Source organism: Triturus cristatus, chromosome 7 (assembly GCF_964204655.1).
Source record: "Triturus cristatus chromosome 7, aTriCri1.1, whole genome shotgun sequence".
Classification (NCBI taxonomy): domain Eukaryota; kingdom Metazoa; phylum Chordata; class Amphibia; order Caudata; family Salamandridae; genus Triturus; species Triturus cristatus.
The window spans coordinates 962,288,956-962,302,240 of NC_140590.1; the positions used below are offsets into that span (position 1 = coordinate 962,288,956).

At 41.7% G+C, this 13,285-nt stretch overlaps 1 protein-coding gene across 2 annotated transcripts; it reads right to left on the reverse strand.

Annotated features, from left to right (window-relative positions):
• Window positions 1–5,806: 5,806 nt before the first annotated feature.
• Window positions 5,807–12,827, reverse strand: TIFAB (TIFA inhibitor). Of its 2 annotated transcripts, none has more exons than XM_085617998.1 (2): window positions 12,751–12,827; window positions 5,807–6,619 (listed from the first exon to the last, which is right to left on the reverse strand). In XM_085617998.1, exon 2 carries the CDS (start codon window positions 6,570–6,572, stop codon window positions 6,069–6,071), a length of 504 nt encoding a protein of 167 aa, XP_085474124.1. In that variant the 5' UTR covers window positions 6,573–6,619; window positions 12,751–12,827; the 3' UTR covers window positions 5,807–6,068. The 2 variants fall into 2 exon arrangements, with proteins under 2 accessions (XP_085474124.1, XP_085474125.1); XM_085617999.1 differs by lacking the exon at window positions 12,751–12,827 and adding an exon at window positions 12,528–12,658.
• Window positions 12,828–13,285: the final 458 nt, after the last annotated feature.

Below are 13,285 nucleotides of genomic sequence, written 5' to 3' on the forward strand. Positions count from 1 at the left end.
CCTGTTAATAGAGCAAAGACTTCAAGAAAGATGCAATGAAAGAAATAAGTCTCAGGTTGGGTTGCCAGGCTCTATTCGTAAATATCGTCTTCGCAAACAAAAAACAATAACAGTGATTCGTTACCTAAACAGGGACCTATGCGAGTAGGGGTAGAATAAAAGAGAACAATGACGAAAAGCAGGACTGTGTCTTGATTGTGGTGATTCTGGACATTTGATCTGTTCTTTCTCTTTGCTTCCTCACAAGGGTTTGCGTAAGCAGCCAACCTCTGTGAAGGAAAAGAGGGGGTGTGCATAGTCTCCCCTAGGACTGTAATCACCAAGCAGGGACCACCCAACAGACTCCAGGGAAGACATCTGTGGAGGGAGGAGCGGCTGCTACTGTCATGGGCCAGTGTTGCCCTGCCTAAAATATTAAAAACAGCCTTTCTGCCCCCCAGGCTGTCCTTTTTGGGGGTTTATCTCCATGGCAGTGCACACAGTGTTTTTTTTTAACAAGAATGCCCTGCAAACGTCAAACATTGGCTGAAAACTTGCATTTCTCTCACATTTCTGTAAGGGAAAGTTTCGGAATCTGTACATATCAGTACAATTCCTACCACCCAGTTCCCATATTTTTCCTGATAAAAAAACACAGCCCGAACTTTGTGGCTAAGCCTATTGTTTGTGACTCTGGCTGAGTAACACCATAGTTAGGTGGTTACAGTGAAGGCTGTCAACGTTGCCTAGCGGGTGCATTGTTTGTTACACTCACTTGATAAAGTGTTTGTTTTCCAGCAACAAACTCCCAAAGTGGATATTTATTGTTGAAAACAAAAAAAGTAATGGCACTGGCACTGGCACACATGGAGGTTTCTCTGTATGCGTAAGGGCCATTGATTAGTTTCCGTGTCAGGGACTGCCTTGCCTCACATAGTAGTCCTGGGTAGGTAAATCTAGTGAGGGTTGTCTGGCCCTAAATAAGGTGAGGGCCACCATCACTATGACATACGGTCCAGTCGCAGAAAGGCCACTAGAGCAAAGGTTTCCATCACTAGAGCCAGGTGAAGATTTGTTTTTGCAAACCTGATGCCTCCCCATCTTTAGATGGTGTGGCGGAATGGCAAGTTTGATGAGACAATAGAATCTGCAGTTTTAGGATGTTCTCTCACTTTACCAAATCCTAAATTATCCCATTTTTGTCTCGCCCAAATAAAACAAATTGAAACTAATAAGACAACATAAAAACCCAAATAGCCAGTTCTAAAATGTGACTTTAGTTTACTCCAAAGATTTCATTATATGTTAAAAATATCATGGTATACCACCTGAATCCAGTAGAAATCACTTTATTTGGTGATATGGACTTTTTGACAAGGCAGTCACCGCAAATAGGTGTTTCCCACTTAAAATGCAACCTACAACATTCTTAAAATGAAGAATCTGTAACCACCAAAAGTGGAAAGAGAACTAAAAATGCAAAATTAAATCTATGCTTCAAAGTACAAAACAAATATGTTACTAGTGTGTGAAGGATTCTAGCATTGAGAAGCTACAATAACAATTGATAAGTTTTAAAAGTGCACTCGGCTCTTGACATTGGTCAAAGATGGAGAGGTAACGAATATCGTTATGGAAAACCCCTTCTCCTTTGCCTCTTTGAAGCAGATCCTGTGTCCTTTCCCATGCTGGAAACGCAAATACGCTTTCCTTTCACATGAATACTTTTATGTTGGTTCGAGGGTGCCTAACAACTAGCAAATTGTCCACAAGCATTAACCTGTGCATTTGAGGGTGTTTAATACATTTTGCCTGGCCACCACCCAGAACGCCCATATTTCCATCTCTATATTAAAGTTACACCTGCAGGTAATCTACCAAACTGGCAGATTTGAGAGTCACATATTCGACCAGTGATGCTGGATCCATTTTTTTATGTGGGTAAGTTCCAACTTAGCTGGCGAATATTTCCCACATGACTTTTTTTGTTTTCAATGTCCAATCATGGTATATAATTTGCCTACTGTTTAGAAATGATTACTAAGTGCAAATGGGTTTGCATCAGTACTTACTTACGGATCATTCAAAAATGCAATTACCAAATTACTTATCCTGTCCCATTGATTGAACCTAGAAGCCTTTTTAAGACCACTAAACTTTAAAATGGGATTCACCACAAGGATTTCAAAAACGTTTTATTTTAATGTGGCTTCTCCAATTTGAAACCAGTGCCCTCCAAACCAAACTCCTGCTCATCACGATTGTCCTTCAAGACAAAGATCATTAATTTTCACATCATAAAAGCAGAAAATGATAAAACCCACTCACATATGCCATCTTAAAATCAATTAGGATATTTCAATTAATGATTATTTTACCCTAGCATTTCACTGTATAAGTAAATTAAGTCAAACTAAATCTGGACAAATCCACAGCAAATACAGAGAGATCATACATGTTTAGTATGGGTATTTTTAAAGATATTTCAGTATCAACGAAGAATTTGAAACACATAGGTTTGTATTTTCCTTGTCTTGTGAAACTTTTTAAGGCTCACAAAAGCACAGAGACCTAAAAACAACAATTGAGACTGAATAATAAAAACTATTGACCTAAAACAAAATTGACATGAAGCTAAAAACATGGATACACGCGGGTATGCTGGTTTTGCTGGACCTGCCTGCAGCAGTCGATATTGTGGATCATACATCGCTGTGGTTAGTGGTCTGAATTGGCAGATCTTCCTTTGAATGGTTTGGATCCTTTTTAGAGCCTCCGACCACAGCAGTTAAGATGGGCCGCCCCTACTGCTCCAGGCCCATCCCGGACTATAGAGCACCTCAGAACTTCTTGGTTCAATGTGTACATTAGGATATTATTCTGTATCATTTAGATATGGGGCTTTATTTATTTTTATAAAACTTTGCCAGAGGTACCTAAAATGTAACACATGAAAGCCTTTGCCTGTGCTGGTTTTATTGCTGACAGCACAAACACAATATCTGACACACATAGGCTCACATCATCTTTTCTCTTACACAAACACATAAAACTGTCAAACACTCAATGCTCTTACACTCATGGGATGTTGTGGCGGTGATAGTGGCGGTAGTCGTGGCAGATGTGGTGAGGGTGGTGCTTATGGTAGTAGGAGTGGTAACATTAATGGGTTGGTCTGTATTTGCAGTGTTAATTGAGGTGGTGATGGTGATGGTGTCAGTAATGGTGGAGATGGTAATGGTGGCAGTAGAGTGATAGTGGTAATGCTGGTTGTGGTAATGCTTGCAGACCTCCGGAAGGGGTGAGTTCGAAATCAGCATTGGGTCTCCGCAGTTCTAAAGCGATGACAGTACTGGGAGAGAAATCAGGAATATGCCCCCTCCATCAACAGATGCTGATCAATTTGGTGAAGATTGCCAACAAACTGAAAGTAGCTAGGGTCCATTCTGTAACAAAATTAAGTTCCAAAGAAATGTATTATAACAAGTGTAAGGTGAATAAAGATGACATTAAAAAGTTAGGACCGCTAGTGCAGAAATACTGTTCTGATGTTCATTCTAGAGTGATACATGACTGGCTTTAAAATGGTGCTTGAAAGGATTATTCAGACAGCTGGGCAGAATTTGGACTTTAAAATAATTATAGAATCATAACCCTTGAGGACTTGGCGTAGACTACAAGTGAAAACGGGTTAGAGAAACATTTGTAATTATTACAAATGTTGGAATATGGCAAAACATGTTAAAGGTTGTTTTTGAACTACTCTGAGTGGCAAGAGGTGTGGGGCTTGTTATGAAACGTGCCGCTTTGAGAATTCTTGAAAAGCAGCCCGAGAAGGGAAATTCAAAAAAGGGGATTCTGGGCAATTGCAATTAAAAACAGGTGTTATACTAGGACGAACCGCTTTTACAATGACAAATTGAAGTTTTGTATTCTTAAAAGGGCGATCCCATGAAAATTAGGTCTTTCTTGAGGCCCTCCTTTTCAACAATGGCACAACTCGCGCTGCTCTTGTATATCTTTTACAATTTCTGAATTGTTACAGTCAACTGAAGGAGTAGGCTTACAATAGATGTGTCAATGTAAAGTGTTGGAAGGAAGTGAAAAATAACACTACCTCAACAAAACAATTTACCAGCAATCACTATAACACTAAAACAAGGAAAATGCAGATTGTAACAATTACAAACATGTAACTGTAATGTATCAACGCTCTGGGGGAGGTGTCTTCAGACTGTCGCTAACCTTTACAGTACTTCTGCTGGAAGAAACCCCAGAATTGTCACAAAGAGGAAGCTGGCACAGAGTGGGTAGGCTTTGTGGGAGCTTCAATGCTGCAGGTCAGGGGTGGGAGAAGTAATCACCACATATGTGTATGAAGAGCAGCAGAGGGGCAATATGTGGATACAGACCAGAGCCTCATCACTGCAGGGCTCTGAGTCAGAGCAGCAGGTCGGCAATGGGCACCACTCAATGCAGAAATTAGACTGGCTATGTTTCAAGAATCCCTTGATGAGCTCACGGCTTGCACATGCGAAGCTCACTGAGGCGAGGGAGAGAATAAAAGCGGGTATGTGGTTGGGTATTGGTGCAAGCTATGATTTGCATAAAGATTATTCCCACTGTGCACCTGCATTGCAACTCTGAAGTCTTGTATACACCTGGCATGGCACTGTGAAGCGGTGGCAGAATACTGGAAAAAGGTAATACATATATTGGGTGCCATGGTGGCTGCGGACCTTGAATGCACTGCTCGTACATGTCTGTTGGGCCCACTGCCCGGGGTTAGAGCAAACAAACGTAAATTTTGTATGATTGCACTGCTATTTGCCAAACAGAGAATATCCTTATGTTGGGGTGGCAGCATGGTACCCAAGGTTAAACACTGGATTCAGGATCTGACTTACTGTAAGGACACACTGCAAACATATGAGGAGGAGCTGCCCACAGGGTCCAAGCCTAGGGACTACTGGACATATTTAATTCAATATTTACAAACGCACCAAGTTGACTAACTGTATTTTAACGAGAGACACCAGGTATATCGAACTATCAGTGTCATTGCATGTTGTTACATGCTGGATGAAGGATGTTGTTGTACCATGACCTGTAAGTTGTTTACATGTTGTCATAGTATGTTTTGCCTATTTTTGTTACAACAGGCTACTAAAACCAATAAAAAAAATTTAAAAAAATAACAACCTAAAAAAAACCTCTGAAGTCTTGTATGATTGCAGATTTTCCTGGTGATCTCACAGCACTTCAGAGGTGGCCATCTGTGGGCAAGACTGTTCAGATGTGGAAAGTGTCCACCTAATTGAAAGACCATCTGTATGACAGGATTTAGCAGGAGCCCTTTAAAAAACAATTTAAAAAAATGCCTGCTGATGAGAAAACACTGGGCAAAAATAGATTTTCCTTCTATTGTAACGTATGATAAAATAAGAAATTAATGTGTGATGATTTTGTGTATTTCTAAGATTTAAAATAGTGCCTTGTACAATGCAGTGCAAGCACTCCATAGGAGGCAGAATGACCCAAAACAGCCAATAGCATGAAGGGTGAGAGAGAGACTCTTCTCTGCAGGATCAAAACAATGTATGTATATTTTAAAGAATTGGTAAGAATAGGTCGTGCATACAGCTACACTTTCAAGCCACACCTAAAAACATTTTGGGTGAATGGCCAAGGGTTGGCATTAATTATTCAGTAATGTTAAAGCAGAACCTAGAGATGTATACATGTACAACACACTATATAAGCACATTCTACCCAAACCTCTGCCTAGTGGGTCACTCTGAAAATTAGAGTAAATCCAATTGCCCACAGATATTTCTTTATTCATCCTGTACATAGTTCAAATATGCTGTGCGCAAATGTCACCTGGCAAAGAGTTTAGAAATTAGACGATTTGTGTCCTTTAACCCACGCATTGCCAAATCAGCAGAAGTAACTCAGCACTTAAAATCTTTGTGATGTCTGCTCATACTGGACGATTCTTCACTATACTTGCATTGACATAAAAAAATTCCTAAACTTGCTGATAATTAAAGGAATGTCTGATTTGAGGCAAGGCTCTGTCTTTGATTCTATCTCAAATGGATGGCTTTTGTCTGTTCTTCTAGTTCTTCTAGTTCATGCGTCATGTCCTGTTCATCTGTCTCTTCTGCTTCTGCCTCATGGTACAATGGAGATTCGCTCACAGTTACAACACATTCACAGTTCTCCAATGAAATGCCAGGTTCCACATTGATTTCCATTTGGAAACCACAAAATGTAATGCGGTTTGTCAGTGTCAATGGAATCTGCTGGAGATAGCGAAGACGCAAGCCATTGATTTTTATTTTGCTTTTTGTGCTCAGATTCTTGAAGCAAAACTGCAGGCACGTCTTGTCCTTGTCCAAATATGGTTCCAGGATGGCATGGCATCGCGATACCCTTGCGTCTTTGAGTTTCAATTGGCAGTTAAATCCTCTACCAAGTAATATATTATTATCATTGATTAATAAAAAATTGGGAATCTCACTGAAAATCCCCTTCTTCTGCTCTCTGTGATACAAGCGGATTCGAAGGGGTGCACTTCGGGTCTCCATTCGTTCATATACAAGTTTGGAAAGATTTGCTTATTTGATTTTTCTCTCTGAGGAACAATGGAAAATAAAGCATGTTAGAACCATAGGATAGTTTCAAACAGAAAAGGAAGACAATGTATCTTGTTTTAAACGTATTTTACGGTGGCCAAATCATTAACACAGTGTAGTGCATAAAAATGTAGTGGGTAAACATAAAAAAATATATATATATTAGGAGTTACCCAAGCAGCAAGGTTGATAAGTGCCGAAAAATGCAAGTAGAAAAGATACCAAGTCTGTTAAAAGTGAAAGGGTGTAAACTAGTAAATAAACAAAAGTGCATAAAGAAAGAAACATGTAGGAGACTGATATCACCTGACATGGAGCCATATATACAGTGCCTAGTTACTATACTGTTTCACAGGCTTCCACATTAATCCAGATTGAGAGCATAACAAACACACAGTTCACACACTATAGCTCCTAGTCCTGATTCCCTTACTCCTGACTGGACACCCATTTGAAAAACATACACCTTGAACACCTGACACACACACATTCTTAAAACAGTCCCACTCGTGACTATATGCACTCCAACTGATATACAAGCTTGTAGATACACACACACCATGAGGGCCAATACACACACCTGACTTTTGAGATACATACTTATAAAATACACACACTCCTGACTCTTTACACACTAATAAAGACACCTGCCATGCTTAACGGATACATCAACTCCACAGTGCGGTATATTCACTCTCCGCATGACACAGTCATACAGCATATAAAGTATGTAGATTGCGCACTCTGTGATTCAAAAGAATGTAACTTTTTAAAATAGTGAACGAGTTCAGTGTGGTACTCCCCCGCAATTATTGCCTATTAATTCTATAATGTATACCAAAAAGGCCAAGTCCCAAAGGCGACTTGGAGAGGGTGTGCACCACAACAGTGAAATATTTTGTTATACGATCAACAGTTTATATCCATGTGTTAATTACATGATCAACCAGATCATATTTATTCAAAATGACTAATAAGTCAACATTTCCTGATGTCAAATAACATAAATCAACAAAGGTTAAAACATCTCTGCAAAGAAATCAGAATTGTTCAACAGTAATAGTTAGTCTTAGTAATAGTTAGTCCGCTTCAGGTGGCGAATGCCCAATGCACTTTTATTTTTCTCTCAGTCTTCCCTACATATAACAAGCCACATGGGCATTTGATGGCATAAAGGGCATTGCTAGTGTTGCAGTCTTCAGAGTGAGTGAAAATAATTTTTCAGTACACAATTGCCTATATAATAGAACATATTCAATGGGGCATACTGTTTTGAAGTTGGGTTCAGGGTAATATGTTAATTACAAAGAACACCTTATGTCACTAGGAGGAAGAGCCCTCAGTCACTGAAAGATGGTATGCTTCATCATCGGGCCTACTCCACATTGGGCTGGTGCTGCAGTGCCCAACGGGTCCCTCAACACTGCACTTTGTTCTTATGATTTGCCTGAAAAGGATTGGGTGTATTGATGTGTACCAGTACCTAAATCGGAAGATTGGATATTAAGATGGGTTCAAATGTGAAGTGCACAGGTGCCCTGCCTCCCTGGCCCTGACTCCAAACTACCTACAGGGGGTATGAAGCCCTTTGTGTGGAGACAGGAAACAGCCTCTTCAAATATTATTGGGGGCTAGGCCCAGCTCCTCCGTACCATACTGCCAGTGATGGCCCATCCAGTCACACCTAACCTCCTCATTGTGTGTGGCTGTCTAGGAAGAATACCGAAAGCCCAACTGTCACCCACCCCAGTCATGTAATCCAGAGACAGGCAGCAGGCACCAAATGGCTAAGGCAAGAAAATGTAAACTCTCTAAAAGTGGCATTTTCAGAACTGCTAGTTAAACTCCAACTTCCCCATAAATTACTATTTAAAATTGTGATTCCAGGGACACCAAATCTAAAGGGGTTACCTGTTCCCATTTGAAAATTACACTTATAAGCCTTGCAGTAGTGAAAAACAAATTAAAGATTTTTTCACTACCAGGACAGGTAAAACTTAAAAGCACATATCCAACTTTTGAAATACATTGCACCCTGCTGTCTGGGCTGGCCATGGCCCACTCTAGGGGTGACATATATTATTTAAAAAGGAAGGTTTGGACCTGACACAATGTATATTGTGCCAGGTCAACGTTACTGTTTAAAACTGCAACCTCAGGCTCTGCAATGGCAGGCCTGAGACATGTTTAAAGGTCTACTTAACCCATTTCATGCGGAGGACGGAACAATTTCATCCTCAGCCACAGTGGTCGTGTGCTGAGGACGAAGCAGGGCGATTCCCAAGTAGGCATGCACCCACTGGACGCCAGAGAGGGGAGAGTGGCCCCTTGGGCAAGGGCGTATGCTCCCCTCTGTAAATTATGGCCATATTCAATCTTTCTGCCCCACAAAAGGGGCAGAAAGCCCACTAGGGACCAGGGATTTATTTTTATATATATCTAGGAGTGGAGGCTGCCCTGAATGGGCATTATAATGTCCCCAAACTGCCATAGTCGTTCTGCCCCCCGATATGCAGATGGGGGCAATAGCCCTGGCCCTGCTTCCAGGGGGGTCAGAAAACCCACTAGGCACCAGGGATTACATTTTATGTAGACTTAGGGGTGGGACTGCCCTGAATAAGCATTGTAATGCTCCACCCCTCCTAGAAATAGGCACAGTCTTTATGCCCCCCTCAGTGGGCAAATGGGGCCGATAGCCCCCGATCCGCCTCCCGGAAGTGAAGAAAGCCCACTAGCCAACAGGGATTTATTTTTAATACGTAGGGTTGAGGGCTGCCCAAAATTGGCATGCCGATGCCCCTACCACCCCAAACACAAAAATAAGAGTTTTTCTGCCCCCTTTAGGAAGGAAGATTGGGGTTATTACCACCACCCTGCCCCCCCGGGGTGTTAGAAAGCCCATTAGACACCAGACCATGCCCACTCAAAAGGAATTGTGACAAAAGTATTTCTGCCTCCCCTGAGGGGCAGAGGGGGGCACTATTTTTTTAATATATTGGGGTGGGGACTGTCCAACGCCCCCAACACAAATGGAACAGTTTTTCTGACATCTGGGGGGGGGGGCAGAAAGTCTGCTAGACACCAGGGATTTCTTTTTTGTAAAAAAAATAAATGAGGGGTGGGGGCTGCCCACAATGGGCATGGCCATGCCCCCATCCCACATTAAGGGGACCAAAGTCTTTCTGCCTCCCCCAGGGGGCAAGAGAGGCAATAGCACCCGATCTGTCCCCCTGGGGGACAGAAAGCCTACTAGGCACTAGAGAGTCGTTTTTTTCCTTAGTGTAGGGGTGGGGGCTGCCCAGAATGGGCATGCCAATTCCCCCTCCCCAAAAAAATGGGCACAGTCTTTCTGCACCCCCTGGGGGTATCTGGGGGCAATAGCTCCCAATATGCCCCTCTTGGAGAGGTAGAAATCCCACTAGGCACCAGGGGCTATTTCTTTCTTGGTGCAGGGGTGAGGGTTGCCCTGAAGGGCCATGCTGATGCCCCCACCACCCCACTAAAAATATGGGCACAGTCTTTCTACCCTGCCGGGTGCAGATATATGCAACAGCCTCTGATTTTTTCTTTGTGGAGGGGTGAGGGCTGCACAGAATGGGCATGCTGATGCCTCCATCCACCCCCAAAAAATGGACACAGTCTTTCTGTCTCCAGGGTGGGGAGCAGAAAGCTCACTAGGCACCAGCAATATGTTTATGGGCATGTTAGAGAGCGGCCCCATAGTCAAGTCAATGTTTGGGTAGGAAAACGTTGGGAGATCCACATGAACCACACCTCCCTGGACACCCCCAGGTGTCTAATTTTCAGAGTTGTCTGGGTTTGGTAGGTTTCCTTAGATAGCCACTGAGCCAGAGACCAAACATGCAGGTGATCCCTTTGCAAAACCAGGTCGTTTTGTGATTGATAACTTTAATGCCTCCCAACACGTTGTGGTCCCTTCCCTGATGAGGAAATTTGGCCGGCCATACTCAGCATGCGTTTGGCAGCCTGTGGGGCCAATCACCCACTGTGTACGGCAATAGGCAGTGTGCAGCCGGGTTGGCTTTACGTATGGTAATAATTTCCTTTACGTTAAAAAACCCTAGAAATTCACTGAAAAAACAAAGGTTAAAGTAATTTTATATTTAGATGTGATAAAAAGATCTGTTTTTATTTTAAAAGAACCTTAGAAATTTGCCGAAACAACAACGGTTAAAGTAACATTACAGTTAGGTGAATATGTCAGTGACAACACTAATATTTTGAACTAAAAAAACAACAGAAATTCTCCAGTTATAGTGGGCAGACCTAACATTAACTTGCGCCCCAGCCATGCTCTGCTTTTGACCTCACATATTACATCACTCATGACATGTTCTATGACATCACTGATGAAATCGTAAATGACATCATTAATGACATCACTGTTGACATCATCTACGCTTATTTTCTACCCATTACTCTATAAACTAGTATAGCAGTAGAGACCTGAAAGTAAGTTCAAAACAGCTCAGAATAGTATGAAGCGTCATTATTGTCATCATAGATACAACTCCCTTAGGTGTAGTAAGCATGTGATATGTGCAACATTGACCCTGTGCCATTCACTTAACAGGTAGCTTAGTTCACATTAACAATCAACCACAGATATATGGAAACGTGTCATTGAACGTGGTGTTCAATATGTGTAGAACTGTTCAGAGAAAGCCAATTTCCTCACTATACTCACTGTCTGTTGCAAAATGAATGCCCTACTATGGAGAGATTTTTATCTGTATCAAACCTTTCATGGTCACCGAACCTACATTGAGAAATTAAGCTGACATGAGTAGAAAAGTGGGTACTATAAACAATGTTTACTCAGTGGAGAGAGACTACTCTGTACCATACTGTTTGTAGACAGTGACACTCTCATGAGAAATATACCACTGAGTATTAGGAAGTATCTATTAAGAACAGTGCACACTCTATGCAACACGTCAAAAAAGACACTATTAGCATAAAATATCCAAGGCTTGCAGGTGCTAAAGAACCATACTACCTGCAGCCTTCATACTGTGGTGAAACCTTTACAAATAGCCCATCTTCTGAAGCAAAAGAACATAGGTTAGTACGTGGTGCACAGAGTCTTCTGAGTTATGTAAAAATTGCCATGCTGAGACGATTTTGTCTAATACATCAAGTCTGCTTACAATACTTAGTATCTACTAGTATCTACAATGCCCTGCTGGAAAGTTTTTCTGCAGAACCTTGCGTGGAACAAACTGGACAGAAGTCATCAACTGTCATCTGCACACAGAGTTACTCTTCAATACTAAGATTTACAACGTGTTGAATACCTCTATGTACCTATGATGTAATAGGAGCACATGTATTTTGTAAACACTTATACCCATTAGCTGGACACAAGATGGACACAATTAGGTACTATAATAGGTACCTGCCACTATGTAACCTATAAAATGAACTAACACACTCATTGGATGATGCCATTATAAATGATATCATAGAACAACATGAGTGATGTAATATGTAAGGACATAATAATAAAATAATAATAATAATAATAATAATAATAATAATAATAATAATAATAATAATAATAATAATAATAAGCAGTGCATGGCAGGGGCACCAGTTATAGTTAGCTCAGCTAAATGTAACTGGTGAATTTCTGTAGTTTTTTCAGTTTTGTCGTCACATAGTCAGCTAACAATAACTTTACTTTAACCTTTGGTTTTCTTCTTTTGTGGATATCTATATATATATATATATATGTATGTATGTGAGTAGAATGACCTAGACATTATTTGTCAAACAAGCATTCATTTAACCGTTTCTGACCACTTAAGAAAAGATAATTTAAAATGTTTACTGCAAAGACTGTATGACAAAATAAAGTGCTTCTTTGCAAGTCTCGCAGCCTACCCTCATTCATAGATTCGCTCGTCCTTCCTTCGGATGATCCTGTCTTCAGTGATACAAAAAGCACCCGATGCACTCACAAAAGTAATGCCAAATGTGAAGCTGCTCGGTTAGTATTCCAACCAAAGTTCCATTTCTGCATGCGACTGATATGCTGGCCCGTTTTGTCAGCAGTATTTGCTTAATCCAGGTAAAGACAGGTAACAGGGTATTTAACGCACCGTACCTTCAGTCCGACGTGATATCTGTGCTGTGTGCCCGCCGCCTCCTCGCCTCGGTGAAACACTCCTCTGTGGGGCCAACGTGCCTCTGGTACTTGAATTTCTAGTCTGGCGAGCCAGTCTGTGAAAAACCGCAAAACATTTCCTGATCACAAGGAGGAACTGAAACGTGCAATGTTCTTTCTCTGCAAAGAGGAACTGGATGTATTTTGGAGTTGCCTTGCACGGCATGTTATAGATTTTGTCACTGGTTATGGAAATGCCAGTTGTGAAGCACTGTTAGTACCAAGCACCACGGGCAAAACACACGTCCCTTGTGTGTTTGCGTTCTGGAATGGGGGGGGGGGGGGGGGGGGGGGGGGAGGGTCGTGGTGCTTCGGGGCCTACGGGGGGTGCTCAACCCTTCAGGGAGCCTATTCAGGCCAAGGACCCTAAATATCTGTGACATGACCCCCCTCTTCACCTTCTGCAAGGTTAGGGGGTATCATTTTGTGTTACGCCACCGCCAAAACAGCCTTGCCGTAAGAGTAGTTAAATCAA